The sequence below is a fragment of the Acanthopagrus latus genome, chromosome 4 (assembly GCF_904848185.1).
Source record: "Acanthopagrus latus isolate v.2019 chromosome 4, fAcaLat1.1, whole genome shotgun sequence".
NCBI lineage: Eukaryota > Metazoa > Chordata > Actinopteri > Spariformes > Sparidae > Acanthopagrus > Acanthopagrus latus.
The window spans coordinates 8062952-8082164 of record NC_051042.1 but is presented as its reverse complement, the minus strand read 5'-3'; the positions used below and the strand labels follow the sequence as shown (position 1 = coordinate 8082164).

Below are 19213 nucleotides of genomic sequence, written 5' to 3'. Positions count from 1 at the left end.
CAGCTACAACCATTACAGTTTTCTTTCAAATCAGAGGCGTTTGGGAGGCGTTTTCCCATTCATCCTTATGGGGAATTTTTCAAATTTCATTCTGCTATAACTTCTGCCTACTTTAAGCTAAAGAAACCATTCAACTATTAAAATGTTCAACTTTTTAAGCTACTCCAACCTTGTACTTTTTTGCTTTTTAACTTTTCAACTTCTTTAGAAATTCGGCTTTTTCTAAACAAAATTTAACACTGAAGTAAATGGGAAAATCTTCAAATCCTCTTCCAAAGTCATCGACTTTGCACCTCTTCCTGTCCTTCATACTTTGAGCTAGAGACACCATTCCAACTTTATAATATATAAATATTTTGGCCATAACCATTACAGTTTTTTCAAAAGTCGCAGGAGTTTGTCGGACGTTTTCCCATTCATCCTTATGGGGACATTTTCATCTTTGGCTCTGCTCCTGCTCCAGCATGTGTGCAAACATTTTAAGCTCTTTATGCCTTTATCCTTTCACCTCTTCAACCTTTTTTCCACCTTTTTAAGCTCTTTCTGCCCTCTTACTCTACAATCTTTCTGCCTTTCCAGTCTTTTTTCACCTTTTTAAGCTCGTTCTGCCCTCTTAAGCTACAGCTTTTCAACCTCTTCAGATATTGGACTTTCTGCCTTTTGATCTTTTTAAAATATTCTTTCCAGAAATATAAACAACATCACTTCGTTTAACAATGTCTCCTGTTACTCATTAAATAAATATTTTGACCATAACCATTACAGTTTTTTCAAAGATCGCAGGAGTTTGTCAGGCGTTTTCCCATTCATCCTTATGGGGGACATTTTCATCTTTGGCTCTGCTCCTGCTCCAGCATGTGTGCAACCATTTTAAGCTCTTTCTTCCTTTATCCTCTCACCTTTTCAACCCTTTCTCACCTTTTTAAGCTCGTTCTTCCCTCTTACTCTACAACTTTTTGGCCTTTTCAATCTTTTTTCATATTTTTAAGCTCGTTCAGCCCTCTTAAGCTACAGCTTTTCAAACTTTTCAGATATTCATCTTCCTGCCTTTTCAACTCCTTCAAACATTCAACTTCATGTTCAGCTATGAAATTGTTACACTTTTTAAACTCTTTCAGCCCTCTTCAACCTTACTGTCTCTTCATCTTCTTAAAATATTCATCTTTCTGTAATTTCAACTGCTTCAACCATTCCGCTTCCTGTGCAGCTATGGAACTGTTCAACTATCAATATGTTCAACTTTTTAAGCTCTTTCGGCCTTTAACTTTGCAACTTTTCCGGCTTTTCGACTTTTTCAACATTTCGCCAGGATGTTAAGCAGATTTCCAAGAGTGTTTCAGCCTTCAGCATTCACACTGTATTTTCGCAGGAAATACAATTTTTCTAGTTATTAGTGTGAATGCTGAAGGCATTCACACTATTGTTCATCTGGAATTTATTATTCTTCTTCCGTACGTTTTTTGGCTCGCTTCTCCTCCTACAAACTTTTTGCTATAAAAACCATTCAACCATCAAAATGTTCAGCTTTTTTGGCTCTTTCAACCTTGTGCTTTTCAACTTTTCAACCTTTCAACTTTTTCAAATATTAAGCTTTGTTTAAAAAAAATTTAACATTGCCGCAAATGGGAAAAGCTTCAAATCCTCTTCAAAACTCCTCAACTTTCAACCTCTTCTTTTCCCTCATACCTTGAGCTAGAGACACCATTCAAACTTTAAAATACTCACAACACCTTGAACTATTAGCACTGTATTCAGTTTTTTAAAATCTTGTATGGTTTTGAAATCATCGCAGTTTGAGTTTGAAGGATTTTTAGCTCCTCTTCTCATTTTATAATGGGTGTGTATTGCGTCAGCTAGAGTGAGCGCGCACCAACTGCCGCAGCCCAGAGTGTAGAACAGCTGGGAAAAAAGGGAGAAAAATTCTCTTCAGCTCGATTTGGTTCCCACATCTTTTACTTGACATAGACAATATATGCATAGAAATGTAGGAAATCTTGTTGGCTTTCATCTGATGGTCTTATTTCAGATGTGGGACTTACGGTTTTGGATCAAGAAGCCCGAGAGCGACAAGAAGTCCAACAGTTCCTCCATAAGCCGCAATGTTAATTTTGAGCCAAAATTTCTGCTGAAGAGCAGACGGTACCTTTTCTCTCTCTCGCTTCTGTGCCTTCATTTCTCACTTTCCAGAAATAAAAACAACATGACCGCGTTCAGCAACTCCTCCTCTCACTCACCATATAGATATTTCAGCTACAACCATTACAGTTTTCTTTCAAATCGGAGGCGTTTGGGAGGCGTTTTCCCATTCATCCTTATGGGGAATTTTTCAAATTTCATTCTGCTATAACTTCTGCATACTTTAAGCTAAAGAAACCATTCAACTATTAAAATGTTCAACTTTTTAAGCTCTTCCAACCTTGCACTTTTTTGCTTTTTAACTTTTCAACTTCTTTAGAAATTCGGCTTTTTCTAAACAAAATTTAACACTGAAGTAAATGGGAAAATCTTCAAATCCTCTTCCAAAGTCATCGACTTTGCACCTCTTCCTGTCCTTCATACTTTGAGCTAGAGACACCATTCCAACTTTATAATATATAAATATTTTGGCCATAACCATTACAGTTTTTTCAAAAGTCGCAGGAGTTTGTCAGGCGTTTTCCCATTCATCCTTATGGGGACATTTTCATCTTTGGCTCTGCTCCTGCTCCAGCATGTGTGCAAACATTTTAAGCTCTTTATGCCTTTATCCTTTCAACTCTTCAACCTTTTTCCACCTTTTTAAGCTCTTTCTGCCCTCTTACTCTACAATTTTTCTGCCTTTCCAGTCTTTTTTCACCTTTTCACGTACATTGACCCCTCTTACTCTACAGCTTTTCAACCTCTTCAGATATTGGACTTTCTGCCTTTTCATCTTTTTAAAATATTCTTTACAGAAATATGAACGACATCACTTCGTTCAGCAATGTCTCCTGTTACTCATCATATAAATATTTTGCGATAAGCATTACAGTTTTTTCAAAGATCGCAGAAGTTTGTCAGGCGTTTTCCCATTCATCCTTATGGGGACATTTTCATCTTTGGCTCTGCTCCTGCTCCAGCATTTGTGCAACCATTTTAAGCTCTTTATTCCTTTATCCTTTCACCTTTTCAACCCTTTCTCACCTTTTTAAGCTCTTTCTGCCCTCTTACTCTACAACTTTTGGGCCTTTTCAGTCTTTTTTTCACATTTTTAAGCTCGTTCAGCCCTCTTTAGCTACAGCTTTTCAACCTTTTCAGATATTCATCTTCCTGCCTTTTCAACTCCTTCAAACATTCAACTTCATGTTCAGCTATGAAAATGTTACATTTTTTAAACTCTTTCAGCCCTCTTCAACTTTTCTGTCTCTTCATCTTTTTATAATATTCATCTTTCTGTCATTCCAACTCCTTGTGCCCTCATTTCGCACTGTCTAGAAATATAAATAACATGACCGCATTCCTCCTGTAACTCCACATACCAATATTTTGGTGATAACTATCATAGTTTTTTCTAAAATGGCATCAGTTTGGGAGGTGTTTTCCCATTCATTCCTTATGGGGACATATTCGACTTTGGCTCTGCTCGTCCTGCAGCATGTGGGCAGCCATTTTAAGCCCTCTCCGCATTTAAATTTCCACGTTTTCTGTCTTTTTTCACCTTTTTACGCTCTTTCTGATCTCTTACTCTATGACTTTTCACTCTTTTTTCACCTTTTTAGGCTCTTTCACCCCCCTTACTCCAGAGCTTCTCGGCCTGTACTCTCTCTCGCGTTTGTGCCCTCATTTCTCACTTTCCAGAAATAAAAACCAGATGACCGAGTTCGGCCAGGTCTCTACTCGCTCACCATATAGATATTTTTGCACTAAACATTAAAGTTTTTTCTAAAATCGCAGTGGTTTGGGAGGAGATTTCCCATTCATTCTTATGGAGATCTCATCATCTCTGTCTGTGCTACTTCTCCAGCGTGTGTTTCTCAACATTGCCTGTGTGGTGCCTGAGCTCCACTGTGTGACATCATCTTTAGAATGGTGAGCAGCTGGAAAATCTGGAGCCAGAATTCTCTTCAGCTGGATTTGGATTCCACATCTTTCCTTTACATGGACAATGCAGCCATTTTAAGCTCTCTCTGCCTATAACTTTCAACCTTTTCTGACTTTTCTCACCTTTTTAAGCTCTTTCTTGCTTTTATTTCCACCGTTTCAGTCTTTTTTCACCTTTTTAATCTCTTCCTTCCTTTAACTTTCTACCTTTTCAGTCGTTTTTCACCCCTTTTCTCCTTTTTCTGACTTTTCTCACCTTTTTAGACTCGTTCTTGCTTTAATTTTCCACCTTTTCAGACTTTTTTCACCTTTTTAACTCTTTCTGCACTGTAAAAAAAGAAAAATTGGGTGAACTCAAAATTTCAAGGCAACAAACTTCGATAGAATTTTAAGTTGGGTTATTAAACTCAATATTTTAAGTTTTGCTTTTGAGTTTGCTCAACTTTGAAATCTGATTTTGTCAATCAGATTTTGTAAGTTCTGCTAACTTATAATTTTACAATATAATAACTTTTAATGCCAAGTTCTACTAACTCTTCCTGAAGTTGTACTAACCTATAATTTTCCATTGTAGTAACTTTTAAACCTTACTTCTGCTTACTCTCCTATAAATTGTACTAACTTGGAATTTTCTGTTGTAGTAACTTTTAAGCCTTACGTCGGCTACTACTTTCCCAAAGTTCTACTAACTTATGATTTTACATCAAGATAACTATTAATCTTAATTTCTGCTAACTGTCCATCAAATTGTACTAATTTATAATTTTACATTGTAATAACTCTGAATAACTATACAGTTTCAAATTTCATTTGGTTAAATTAGTATTTACTGTAGCAGAATAATTCAAGAATTTAAAATTCGACAATGCGTTAGTCTACAATGTAACTCAACTTTAGAATTTGCAGCCAATAACAGCTCATCTAATGTCTAAATAATTTCAGATGCAACATATCAGTTCAAAACATTTGTTTTATTCAGAAAATAGAACTATAAATCCCTTCCAACTCCATCCCTTCCTTTCCAAGGAAATTAAGACTACTGAGACCCAACTGCTGTCATCTTGTGACACATAGTAAACTTAACAACAAAAATACATAAAAGCACTGTGATGCACGATTTAAAACCTGGTAACAAGGTTACTGAGTGCTTTAAAAATCTTTTCACAACATCTTGTAAAACGCACACATTGAATCTTAATGCTCACCATATTTAAAAGCCAAAAAAATATAAGAACTGTAGGAGAGCAGGAGATAAAACATAAGTACAGAATTTGAGGAGCCTTAGCAGAGTGAACGAACATGGCTGGAACGAAGGGAGCGAAAACGTAGATTCACTGAAGGAGTTTGTTCTTCAGGGATCTGACCCTTGCTGAAAGGTCTGTACCCAGCTCCATGAAGACCTTCTGAACAGTTTCAAATGTATACCTCAAATCCTTTGGATACTTGAGGTTCAAAGCGTAGATCAGTCCAAAGAGTAAAGCAAATGCTGCTGGCAGGTCAGAAATATCTTGCAGGACGATCTCCTCTTCCACAACAAGAGCCACACTCACGACACTTTGGGGTGCTGGCCTGTCATCATCCTCCAGCAAAGTAAGGATTCCCACCGTGAGGCCCTTCGTCTGCTCCTCTTCTGGCTGGGTGACCTTGACAGACAAGAAAAGAGATAAATGGTCATATTAACAAGCTAGCAGTCAGTCTTCTGCCTAACAGACAGAGCTGGATGTGACTGAGTTTAGTTACGTATATGTCAAATGGAGCACGTGAAGCAACCTACGCAACCAAGTGGCGTGCAGTGTGAACACGGCTTTAGAGGAGCTTATTCTCTTACTGTCACTAATAGGCAGGTAGGCAATAAAAAAGTTCTACTGGATTCACTCTGTATTAGTCTTTTTTCCTGTCCCACAAATGTTTCTAAGCAGTGCCTGACCAAGCGTGATAGCAATGATTTTACATCCAAGTGAGTCTGCAGTTCTTTAGAATTAGAGGAAAAAAATGCTTTTTTTTTTTTTTTTCCTCTCAAAACAGCAACATTCATAGGCAAATACTGCACAGCTGGGCATTGGAATTGGTTTTGGGGGCCAAAAAAATGGTATCACAACAACACTAATTACTGTAGGAAGTGCAGAGAAGGCGATTTGGCAAGAAATGCAGAGCTACTACACAGTACAGCACTACAGATACAATACATATTTACAATTTATATTCATTCAACACTCACGAGACAGTTCCTGAAGAGCTTCTCCTGGCTGTCACGGAGAAATAAGGGAAGGCCCTTTAAAGCAGCAGTCTGGCGATGTGCGGTGATGTCAGATGTCTGAAACAAGATTTGCATGAAACGTCACAAGATATAATCGTTTGTCACAACAAGGTAAAATTTCTTTTTACATCCACAATGTTCAGAGTTACTAAATCAATTCATCAGGAATTCACCTCTTGATCCAGGCTGTTGAGAAGTTGATCCATCTCATCGGAAAAAGCAGTCCTTCTTGCCCGATACAGTTTCAGGAGCCTCCCGGTGTGCTGCTGAAGAGCTGTTCTGAAGTTCTCAATAAGGTTTCTGTTTGTGATCCGATAAAATTCTTCCTGAATCTGTTGGAAATTGTTAATATAAAAAATTTGAATTGTCAATAAAAAGTCAAAACATTTTCAATGTTAAAATTGTCATTTTATATCAGCAAATCATAAAAAATACAAAATCATACCAAATTAAGTATTAAATAAATATATTCTTGTTTCAACTACTTACCACTGCCTCGCAAAACAGAGCCGGCCACCGTTCCATGACCTCAGAAACCATTGGTTCCAGCTCAATAATTTCCTTGCGCCTCAAGGAGAAGGTCAGCTCCATCTTTTGTCTGATGAGTGCAACATTCTTGTTCTTTCTGTTGAAGTTCTCGGCCAGAGCCTGTCTTTCATCCTCCAGGGAATCATCATTATGGTGGTCTGGATGGTCGGGAACGTGGTTAATTTCACCTCGCCTTGCTCTCTTCAGAGAAGGACTTGCCCCATCACCTTTGCAGCTTCGTTTTTTGTGGTTAATGCTAACCTCAGTACAGCCTGCCTGACGCAGCTTGGCCCTATAATTGCCCAGTTTGTATTTTATGCTCATTTTCCATCCATCATATCCTTTCTCACTGCTTGGCTCACGAAGGCAGGGGTGTGATTCGATGAGGGCAGAAGCAACTGATTCAATCTCATCTTGATCAGGATAGGCTTTCACTTCAAAAACTGCCTGAGCAATCCTGTCCAAAATGTTGATCTTCATGTCTCTTGTTAAGGTGATACTTTTCTTGGTTCGTTCATATTCCTCGTTGCCTTTGCGCAACTGCAACTCCACATCATAGGAGAAGGACGGGATGGGAAAAGGTGAAGGCCACTCTGCAACACTTCGCAGATGGTGCCTGATGAAAGTTGAGGGACTTTGAGGTGAGTTTACGCTGTGTACACTGGCTGTGTCAAGGGAAGATCCTGATTCAAGAGAGTCCAAATCTTGCCGGACAAGTGGAGCTGTCTCATCCCAAAGAATGTGCAATACAGCACGCTCAGGTGGCAAATCATGAATGTCAATCAAATTACAGAGAGCATTATCAAAGTCTCGGTCCTCATACTGTAGTGTGAAGCTGCCTTGAAGTTGAAGTTTCTCCTGAAGAATTTCTTGCAGCTCTTCAACTGATTCCGGTACAACAGGAAGTGCCATTTTGCGGGACATTCTTGTGGAGATTTTCACCAGCAGCAGAATCCCCGCCTGTGTAACCAGAAACAAGGACAAAACACTTAAGGGTTAGCTTACAGGGAGTAAAAAACGATTCACAAACAAAAGCGAATCAAACTTGTCTTATTTTGTCTAAAAAAAACAAACCAAAGAAACCCCACAAAAAAACACAGGCAGGGGTGGAGGTTGAACAGAAAAAAAAAAACAAACAGGTGAAACAAGTCCATAAATCCACTCAGGAGGGGGAAAAAAGGAAGTTAAACAGAAAAATGTCAAAATAATGACAGGCAGCATATGCATCTTGTTCAAATGGGAGAAAGGGCAAAAATGACAATTAGAGCAAGAGTTCTGTGAATAATGCGTCATCAGAGTTCACTTACCATTCTTGTCACTTCAATGGAGCAGGCACACTTTTGGAGTCACCAACACCCTGCCTCCCACAGTGTAGGAAACCAATGGATGGTAGTCGTTAAGAGCCTGAGGATCAAAAATCTCAATGTTTGCATAGATGCTCTCCATAAGCTCATAAGACCTAAAATGTTCAAGGTACCAAGATGTGAGCTTTTTGACAACAAAGGCTGCTTTTTCTGGGTTAACAATTATGGTCACGATCTTATAGAACTCTGGCAGTCCACTGCAGTGCCCAGATGACAGAATCATATCCACAACATATCGGGTCCCATGAAAATAAATGTCTTTGGAAAGGGACACAGCCTCAAGATGTGGATAGTGTCTCTTAATAACTGCGCGCAGGGGAGCATCCAAAGAAGATGTTTTGATGTCAGTTACTTTCTCCACATGTAACATTGACTTGAACAGACTCTGACTATCAAACAAGCAGGCCATCATCTGCTGGTGTTTTGTGGACAGTGTGAGGAGCACATTTTTAAAGTTTTGAGCATCATGCATAGTCTTCTTGAAAAAGCTATGTTTCGATTCAAACCTCATTGTCCATAATTCCACTAATGGACCAAAGCATCGTAGTAGGTAAGGATAATGTTCAGCAAAGTGATGCTTTGGACGCAGGCTAAAAGCAGGAAAAGTGGCTGTGAGCAGGCTTCTGTGATCAGACAACTTGATCTCCAAGTAGTTCAATATTTCCTCTGACAAAACAGGTCTGACAACAATTTCAACAATTTCTTTAAGGTCCATCAGTATTTCCCATGCGGGTTCTTGTTCTGGGACGCTCTTTCCGATGAGAAGAGGGAGGAATCGTAAGAGAGACCAATTCTCATGGCCATTGCCACCTATGCTGCCCTTTTCAAAATTTGCTTTAGAAATTGCCTTTGGTTTATTTAACCTGTCAGAATATTTGTAAGGGAATGAATTGATAAGGCTATTTAGTCTCTCTAAAGAAAAAAAGCCTTTCAAAATTAACTCTTTCAGACACAGAGACAGTTCAACAGGAATGACACCTTCAAAAAAATCATGCAATATGTCTGGAGGAAAACCCGTGACAGGGTGAAAATTTGACAGATGCTTACTTAACACACATTCACTTTTAACACCATTCACATGTGGAACATTTTCTTGACAAAGTTGTAGCAGAAATGTATCATGCTGTTCTCTGTAGCGTAGCTGAAAATCAGAAATTGCTGTAGTTGCTATTTCACCTCGATTTGTCAAACAAAATCTACAGAAATTCTTTACATTGAAACTTTCCTGAAAGCCGGCCAGTCCATGAGCTCCTAAATTATCTGCACAGACACAAAATACTGATCCTTTTACATAGTTGTCCAAAGTTTGCACAAAGACCCCTGTTTGTTCCAGTGACTTTAAGTCCTTAACTAAAGGATTAAAAAATTTTTCAAAACCAAACTGTTTGACATCACAAGTCTTTCCAAGAAGAGCTAAATGAATGGAGTGTAAAGTGGAACGAAACTTTGAGGGCAGATTAAGAATAACCCAATAAACAGCAGTGATTTTGTGGATTTTCTTCGATGTGCCTAATGGGTTACACAATTCAAAATCATCTATATATAATCCCAATGCAATATGTAGCTCATTTTCTCCAAAATTTTGCTGAAAGTAAGAACCATCTTGGAAAGTCTTGTAAATCCCTGGAGTAGACTCTTCACTGAAAACAAGTTTTTCAAGAAACTCTCCTCTGTTCAACAAAAGCTCAATAACCTCATTCACAGAAACATAAACAAATGCTTTTTTTGAAGTCCGGTCATACAATAACTCAGTTGGTTCAATGATGGAGAAATGTTCCTTGAAATATCTGTTCCTTCTATAATCTGTTGATAATGCACCTTTTTCTGCTGTTGTAACAAGTACTGGATTTTTTTCAAACACAGTGCTACTTATCTCTTGAATAACATCTTCCTCAACTTCAATATTGTGTTTTGCTAAAACGTCTTTGAGAATTTTAGTTGTGTGAAACTTGGAAAAGGACAAAATATCACTAAATTCATCTATAATTGCCTGTATTGCATGTTTTGGCACATGTAGTACGCATTGCATGCGTAGAAAAAGGGAAGCTAATTTGTGCTGAAGTATTTCAGAGTCTACATTCTGCGCACAATCAGGTCGACCGTTTTCTGTGGAATCCAAACTAGGACTGCATGTCAATGACACTCCAGCTTCCGGATCAACACTACATGGCTGGGCTATGTCGTCAGATGGAAAATCATTAACTACCCTGACTGGTGTCAGAAAATTTCTAAGATTATGGCTTTTATGATTCCGTGAAGTATGTCCTGTAAAACTATTTAGGCGGTTGGTTGCAAAGCTGCAGCCTACAAATGGGTAAGACACGGTCTCTCTGAGTCTAAGATGATGGTGCAAATGAGTTAATACTTTCTTTTTACAGCAAATGTCTTTGTAGTCACACAACGAGCACTGAAATGATAGATTTTCCTGCCTTTGGACAGTCCTGTGCAATCTTGAAATATGTGATTTCAAAGCACTAATGGTTCTGAAAGTACAAAAACAGTCCCTGTGGATGCAAGGCCAGGTCGAACCTCTGTGATGAAGTCGATAGTGTTTCACCAGAACAGCTTCGACGTCATGGCTGAATTTGCAGAACTTGCACTGCATTAATTTCAATCTGAAAAACAAAGATGAAGATTTGCTGGGGATTAGACAGGGTTCCTACAGGTTTCTTCAAGTCAAATTCAAGGCTATTCAAGAGCATTTATACACAAATTCAATGACTTATTTTTTGTATTTTCTTTGTCAATATTTGTGTCATTTTTGTCATGTTTGACATTTTTTTCGTCATTTTTGTTTAATTAAGGGGATTTTTTGTCATCTTTTTAACCAAAACTAAAATTCAAGGCTTTTAAGGCATTACACACACGCACGCGCGCGCGCTACTTCCAAATCTTACGGGGGGCGCTACTTCCAAATCTGCAGGGGTGCGCTAATTACTGCTCGTCTGATGCCGCCCCGGGCGGCCGCCCGGTCTGCCCATGCCAAGAATCGCCCATGCACACACACACACGCGCGCGCGCGGTTTTTTGCGGAGATTTTCCCCGTACGTAGCACAATGTCATGATAACAAGACGCGATGGCACCAGAGACAGACATGCTAGCTTTCAGTTGCAAAAAGAATGACTGATTTAGCCGCGGTCGTTTTTTTCCCAGACAGATTGAAACTCAAGTACAGAACACCGCTGTGCGCCGGCCGGCCGTTGACAGAGGGTTTAAATACGCCACCACACCACATACCTCCAAAACATCCGTGTGTACAACTGGTGGCCTGTAAATTCACCACGCTATGAAAAAATATTTTCAATGACCTATAAAGACGTAAACATTAATCAAATACTCAGAACTACTCTCTTTCGCGGCACGGAATCAGTGCGTTCGGCTAAAAAATAACTAATCCTCGTAATATTAGAATAATCTTTTCGTAGCGTGGTAAATGTACGGACTACCAATTGTCCACACGAGCGTTTTGGAGTCATTTGATAGTGTATTTGATAAGTTTATGACATCGCTCTACCAATCACTTCCGCTAGCATCAGTTCGCGCAAACTTCGCTACCTTAGCATGAAAAGCTTCGTGTTTAACTGTTGAAAATGTGTCGGTCGCTTTAAACGGCATACAACATACTGTACACGACGACTGATAACAACATACTGTATGTTCTTTTAATAAAGTTTGGAAGAACCTACCTCTGTGGACTCCAGCTGTCCTCACAGCCACCGGCAACGCCCAAATGAGAATGAGATCACGTTGAGTGCCAACTACGAAGGTTGGCTTTCCCGCTTTTCACAACAAAGAAATACGAGTTGGCAGAAAGCCCCTAGTGGTCAGCCCAGTGCACTGCTCACCATTTGGATGATGAAGAAAGCAAAATTTGAGAATAAATATATTAGAATTATACATCTTAGAATAATTATTATAATAAAAACATTTTAAGACGATTTGCCCATATAAAACCGTTGTTGTTTGTCTTCTTTTTAAACTCTTTTCAACCCCTCCCATCTACAACACTATGTAAGTGAACTGGCGACCATTTGAACTTTGACCCTCATTTTAAGACACTTCTAGGAGGCCTAGAGGCATCAAATTTCTATCAGTTGTACCTATAGACTCAAAGTTTCAGAATATGTCGTCCGTTTGTTTCTAGGCCTCTGGGCCTCCCAAAACACCATGTAAGTGAGGCATTGGTGTTCTAGGCCTCTGGGCCTAGAGGCATCAAATTTGTATCAGTTGTACCTAAAGACTCAAAGTTTTAGAATCTGAACCACCATGTAAGACTTTGCGGCCTTATAAAACTAAGTTTGGGACAGGCCCGGCCACAGCAACCAACATCAAGCTCAGTGAAAGACATTTCGGCCTCATCTGGGCCACTCCACTTGCAAGTAGCGTAACTAAGCCATAAGAGCCAAAAATGACTAAGCTTAGGCCCGCATGTCTTCTATATGGGGGTTGAAATGGTAAATGGTCTATTTGATATGGGCAGAAGAACATAAATAACAGCATCTTGTTTACAACTTTGATTATTTAAAACATGTATTAATTACAATACATTTAAGAATTTATTAAACTATGCTTATTATAATTAATTTTAATGTATATAATTAACAAAGCACTAACATTAACACAGCATTAACAATGTAATCAAATAGATGTAAATGCAAAACAATTAACAAATGAAGCATAGCCAAAAATAAGACTGAAGTTGAAAGTGCCAACTATGAAAGTTGGCTTTCCCGCATTTCAAAACAAAGAAATACAAGTTAGCAGAGCTTTTGTCCCTTGTATCAAACCCTAATTCACGAATTTAAGTACTGACAACTAGTCAAACTCTTTTGGCGTATTCAACTGTCTTGCTTTGTTGTGCTAACTGATATTATTGTCGTAAATGTTAATAATTTATATTTTCAAGTTTTGTCGACAAAAATGACAGTTTAAGGACAACAAATACAAGTTGGCTTTTTTGCAGTGTGCCTTTAACTTTCTACCTTTTCAGTCTTTTTTCACCTTTTCAAGCTATTTCTTGCTTTAATTTTCCACCTTTTCTGTCTTTTTCACCCTTTTTAAGGTCTTCCTGCCTTCAACTTTCCACCTTTTCAGTCTTTTTTCACCTTTCTACTCTCCTTCTGCCCTCTCAATATACAACTTTTTGGCCTTTTCACTCTTTTTTCACCTTTTCAATCTCTTTCAGCTCTCTTACTCTACAGCTTTTTAGCATTTACAGATATTCATCATTCTGCCTTTTTAACCCCTTGAAAATATTCCGCTTCATGTTCAGCTATGGAACTGTTCAACTATCAATATGTTCAACTTTTTAAGCTCACTCTGCCTTTAACTTTCTACCTTTTCTGACTTTTCTAACCTTTTTAGGCCCTTTCTGGCTCCTATTTTCCGGCTTTTCAGTCTTTTTTCACCTTTTTAAGCTCTTCCTGCCCTCTTACTCTACAACTTTTCGGCCTTTTCAGTCTTTTTTCACCTTTTTAATCTCGTTCAGACCTCTTACTCTACAGCTTTTAGCCTTCTCAGATATTCATCTTTCTGCCTTTTCAACTCCTTCAAACATTCCGCTTCATGTTCAGCTATGAAAATGTTCAACTTTTCAAACTCTTTCAACCCTCTTCAACTTTTCTGTCTATTCATCTTCTTCAATGTTCATCTTTCTGCCTTTTCAACTCCTTCAAACATTCCGCTTCATGTTCAGCTATGAAAATGTTCATTTTTTCAAACTCTTTCAACCCTCTTCAACTTTTCTGTCCATTCATCTTCGTAAATGTTCATCTTTCTACCTTTTCACCTCCTTCAAACGTCAAGCTTCATGTTCATCTATAGAAACTGTTCAGCTATCAATATGTTCAACTTTTTAGGGTTGTTCAGCCTTTAACTTTTCAACCTTTTCAGCTTTTCAACTTGTTCATCTTTTCGGCAGTACATTCATCAGATTTCTCTTCAGGCTTCAGCATTCACACTGTATTTTCGTAGGAAATACAAATTTTTCTAGTTAGTGTGAATGCTGAGTCAGCATTCACACTATTGTTCTTCTGGAATTTATTATTATTCTTCCGTACGTTTTTTGGCTCGCTTCTCCTTCTACAAACTTTGTGCTACAGAAACCATTCAACCATCAAAATGTTCAGCTTTTTTAGGACATGATGGCATCTATTTTTCTTTTTTCTACCTTTTATACTTTTGCTAATATTCAGCTTTTTCTGCTAAATTTTTCCCATTCATCCTTATGGGGATTTTTTCAAATTTCATTCTGCTATAACTTCAGCATACCTTCAGCTATAGAAACCATTCAAACATGAAAATGTTCCGCTTTTTAAGCTCTTTCAACCTTGTGCTTTTCAACTTTTCAACCTTTCAACTTTTTCAAATATTAAGCTTTGTTTAAAAAAAATGTAACATTGCCGCAAATGGGAAAAGCTTCAAATCCTCTTCAAAACTCCTCGACTTTCAACCTCTTCTTCTCCCTTATACCTTGAGCTAGAGACACCATTCAAACTTTAAAATACTCACAACGCCTTGAACTATTTGCACTGTATTCAGTTTTTTAAAATCTTGTATGGTTTTGAAATCATCGCAGTTTGAGTTTGAAGGATTTTTAGCTCCTCTTCTCATTTTATAATGGGTGTGTATTGCGTCAGCTAGAGTGAGCGCGCACCAACTGCCGCAGCCCAGAGTGTAGAACAGCTGGGAAAAAAGGGAGAAAAATTCTCTTCAGCTCAATTTGGTTCCCACATCTTTTACTTGACATAGACAATATATGCATAGAAATGTAGGAAATCTTGTGGGCTTTCATCTGATGGTCTTATTTCAGATGTGAGACTTACGGTTTTGGATCTAGAAGCCCGAGAGCGACAAGAAGTCCAACAGTTCCTCCATAAGCCGCAATGTTAATTTTGAGCCAAAATTTCTGCTGAAGAGCAGACGGTACCTTTTCTCTCTCTCGCTTCTGTGCCTTCATTTCTCACTTTCCAGAAATAAAAACAACATGACCGCGTTCAGCAACTCCTCCTCTCACTCACCATATAGATATTTCAGCTACAACCATTACAGTTTTCTTTCAAATCGGAGGCGTTTGGGAGGTGTTTTCCCATTCATCCTTATGGGGAATTTTTCAAATTTCATCCTGCTATAACTTCTGCATACTTTAAGCTAAAGAAGCCATTAAAATGTTCAACTTTTTAAGCTATTCCAACCTTGTACTTTTTTGCTTTTTAACTTTTCAACTTCTTTAGAAATTCGGCTTTTTCTAAACAAAATTTAACACTGAAGTAAATGGGAAAATCTTCAAATCCTCTTCCAAAGTCACCTCTTCCTGTCCTTCATACTTTGAGCTAGAGACACCATTCCAACTTTATAATATATAAATATTTTGGCCATAACCATTACATTTTTTTCAAAAGTCGCAGGAGTTTGTCAGGCGTTTTCCCATTCATCCTTATGGCGACATTTTCATCTTTGGCTCTGCTCCTGCTCCAGCATGTCTGCAAACATTTTAAGCTCTTTATGCCTTTATCCTTTCACCTCTTCAACCTTTTTTCCACCTTTTTAGGCTCCTTCTGCCCTCTTACTCTACAATCTTTCTGCCTTTCCAGTCTTTTTTCACCTTTTTAAGCTCGTTCTACCCTCTTAAGCTACAGCTTTTCAACCTCTTCAGATATTGGACTTTCTGCCTTTTGATCTTTTTAAAATATTCTTTCCAGAAATATAAACAACATCACTTCGTTTAACAATGTCTCCTGTTACTCATTAAATAAATATTTTGACCATAACCATTACAGTTTTTTCAAAGATCGCAGGAGTTTGTCAGGCGTTTTCCCATTCATCCTTATGGGGACATTTTCATCTTTGGCTCTGCTCCTGCTCCAGCATGTGTGCAACCATTTTAAGCTCTTTATGCCTTTATCCTCTCACCTTTTCAACCCTCTCTCACCTTTTTAAGCTCGTTCTTCCCTCTTACTCTACAACTTTTTGGCCTTTTCAGTCTTTTTTCACATTTTTAAGCTCGTTCAGCCCTCTTAAGCTACAGCTTTTCAAACTTTTCAGATATTCATCTTCCTGCCTTTTCAACTCCTTCAAACATTCAACTTCATGTTCAGCTATGAAATTGTTACACTTTTTAAACTCTTTCAGCCCTCTTCAACCTTCCTGTCTCTTCATCTTCTTAAAATATTCATCTTTCTGTAATTTCAACTGCTTCAACCATTCCGCTTCCTGTGCAGCTATGGAACTGTTCAACTATCAATATGTTCAACTTTTTAAGCTCTTTCGGCCTTTAACTTTGCAACTTTTCCGGCTTTTCGACTTTTTCAACATTTCGCCAGGACGTTCAGCAGATTTCCAAGAGCGTTTCAGCCTTCAGCATTCACACTGTATTTTCGCAGGAAATACAATTTTTCTAGTTATTATTCAAGATTCCGTACGTTTTTTGGCTCTCTTCTACTCCTTCAAATTTTGAGCTATTGAAACCATTCAACCATCAAAATGTTCAGCTTTTTTAGGACATGATGGCGTCTTTTTTTCATTTTTCTACCTTTCATACTTTTGGAAATATTCAGCTTTTTCTGCAAAATTTTGCCCATTCATCCTTATGGGGATTTTTTCAAATTTCACTCTGCTATAACTTCAGCATACCTTCAGCTATTGAAACTGTTCAAATATCAAAATGTTCAGCTTTTTAGGCTCTTTCAACCTTGTAATCGTCAGCTTTTCAACCTTTCAACTTTTTCAAATATTTAGCTTTTTCTAAAAAAAAATTAACATTGCCGCAAATGGGAAAAGCTTCAAATTCTCTTCAAAACTCATCGTCTTTCAACCTCTTCTTCTCCCTCATACATTCAGCTAGAGACACCATTCAAACTTTAAAACACTCACAAGACCTTGAACTATTACCGGTGTATTCAGTTCGGTTTTGAAATCATCGCAGTTTTAGTTTTGAGTCGTTTTTGCTCCTCTTCTGAGTTTATAATGGGTGTGTATTGCGTCGGCTAGAGTGGGTGACATCATCAACTGCCGCACCCCATAGTGTAGAGCAGCTCCGAAAACGGGAGAAAAAATTCTCTTCAGCTCGATTTGGATCCCAAACCTTTTACTCAACATAGACAATGTATACATAGAAATGTAGGAAATCGTATTAGCTTTCAGCTGATGGTCTCATTTCAGATGTGGGACTTACGGTTTTGGATTTCGAAGCCCGAGAGTGACAAGAAGTGAAGACGCTCTCCCATAAGCCGCAATGTTAATTTTGAGCCGAAATTTCTGGTGAAGAGCAGACGGTACCTGTTCTCTCTCTCGCGTTTGTGCCCTCATTTCTCACTTTCCAGAAATAAAAACCAGATGACCGAGTTCGGCCAGGTCTCTACTCGCTCACCATATAGGTATTATTACCCTAAACATTAAAGTTTTTTCCAAAATCGCAGGGGTTTGGGAGGAGTTTTCCCATTCATTCTTATGGGGACCTCATCATTTCTGTCTCTCCTATTTCTCCAGCGTGTGTATCTCAAGAATGTGTGTGTGTGGTGCCTGAGCTACACTGTGTGACATCATCTTTAGAGTTATGAGCAGCTGGAAAATCTGGAGAAAGACTTCTCTTCAGCTGTATTTGGATCCCACATCTTTTCCTTTACATAGACGATGCAGCCATTTTAAGCTCTCTCTGCCTTTAACTTGCAACCTTTTCTGACTTTTCTCACCTTTTTAAGCTCTTTCTTGTTTGAATTTTCCAACTTTTCAGTCTTTTTTCAACTTTTTAATCTCTTCCTTCCTTTAACTTTCTACCTTTTCAGTCTTTTTTCACCCCTTTTCTCCTTTTTCTGACTTTTCTCACCTTTTTAGACTCGTTCTTACTTTAATTTTCCACCTTTTCAGACTTTTTTCACCTTTTTGAACTCTTTCTGACTTCAACTTTCTACCTTTTTTTGTCTTTTTTCACCTTTCTACGCTCCTTCTGCCCTCTCAATATACAACTTTTTGGCCTTTTCACTCTTTTTTCACCTTTTCAATCTCTTTCACCTCTCTTACTCTACAGCTTTTTAGCCTTTACAGATATTCATCTTTCTGCCGTTTTAACTCCTTGAAAATATTCCGCTTCATGTTCAGCTATGGAACTGTTCAACTATCAATATGTTCAACTTTTTAAGCTCACTCTGCCTTTAACTTTCTACCTTTTCTGACTTTTCTAACCTTTTTAGGCCCTTTCTGGCTCCTATTTTCCGGCTTTTCAGTCTTTTTTCACCTTTTTAAGCTCTTCCTGCCCTCTTACTCTACAACTTTTCGGCCTTTTCAGTCTTTTTTCACCTTTTTAATCTCGTTCAGACCTCTTACTCTACAGCTTTTAGCCTTCTCAGATATTCATCTTTCTGCCTTTTCAACTCCTTCAAACATTCCGCTTCATGTTCAGCTATGAAAATGTTCAACTTTTCAAACTCTTTCAACCCTCTTCAACTTTTCTGTCTATTCATCTTCTTAAATGTTCATCTTTCTGCCTTTTCAACTCCTTCAAACATTCCGCTTCATGTTCAGCTATGAAAATGTTCATTTTTTCAAACTCTTTCAACCCTCTTCAACTTTTCTGTCCATTCATCTTCGTAAATGTTCATCTTTCTACCTTTTCACCTCCTTCAAACGTCAAGCGTCATGTTCATCTATAGAAACTGTTCAGCTATCAATATGTTCAACTTTTTAGGGTCGTTCAGCCTTTAACTTTTCAACCTTTTCAGCTTTTCAACTTGTTCATCTTTTCGGCAGTACATTCAGCAGATTTCTCTTCAGGCTTCAGCATTCACACTGTATTTTCGTAGGAAATACAAATTTTTCTAGTTATTCCTGATTCCGTACGTTTTTCGGCACCTTTCTCCTCCTACAAATTTTGGGCTATAGAAACCATTCAAGTATCAAAATGTGCAGCTTTTTAAGGACATTACTGCTTGTATTTTTCTTTTTTCTACCTTTTATACTTTTGGAAATATTCAGCTTTTTATGCAAAATTTTGCCCATTCATCCTTATGG

General features: G+C 38.2%; 1 protein-coding gene across 2 annotated transcripts; it reads right to left on the bottom strand.

Annotated features, from left to right (window-relative positions):
- Positions 1–5009: 5009 nt before the first annotated feature.
- LOC119018692 lies at positions 5010–12258 on the bottom strand. Of its 2 annotated transcripts, XM_037096552.1 has the most exons (7): positions 11896–12081; positions 10738–10823; positions 8152–8248; positions 6806–7804; positions 6490–6648; positions 6278–6373; positions 5010–5702 (listed from the first exon to the last, which is right to left on the bottom strand). In XM_037096552.1, the coding sequence occupies exons 3-7, from the start codon at positions 8152–8154 to the stop codon at positions 5391–5393; spliced, it is 1569 nt and encodes a 522-aa protein (XP_036952447.1). In that variant the 5' UTR covers positions 8155–8248; positions 10738–10823; positions 11896–12081; the 3' UTR covers positions 5010–5390. The 2 variants fall into 2 exon arrangements, with proteins under 2 accessions (XP_036952447.1, XP_036952445.1); XM_037096550.1 differs by lacking the exons at positions 5010–5702; positions 6278–6373; positions 6490–6648 and having other exon boundaries at positions 7665–10823; positions 11896–12258.
- Positions 12259–19213: the final 6955 nt, after the last annotated feature.

Coding starts and splice junctions, on each gene's coding strand:
- LOC119018692 (XM_037096550.1), bottom strand. CDS start 10,813: ATGCAGTGCAAGTTCTGCAAATTCAGCCATGACGTCGAAGCTGTTCTG.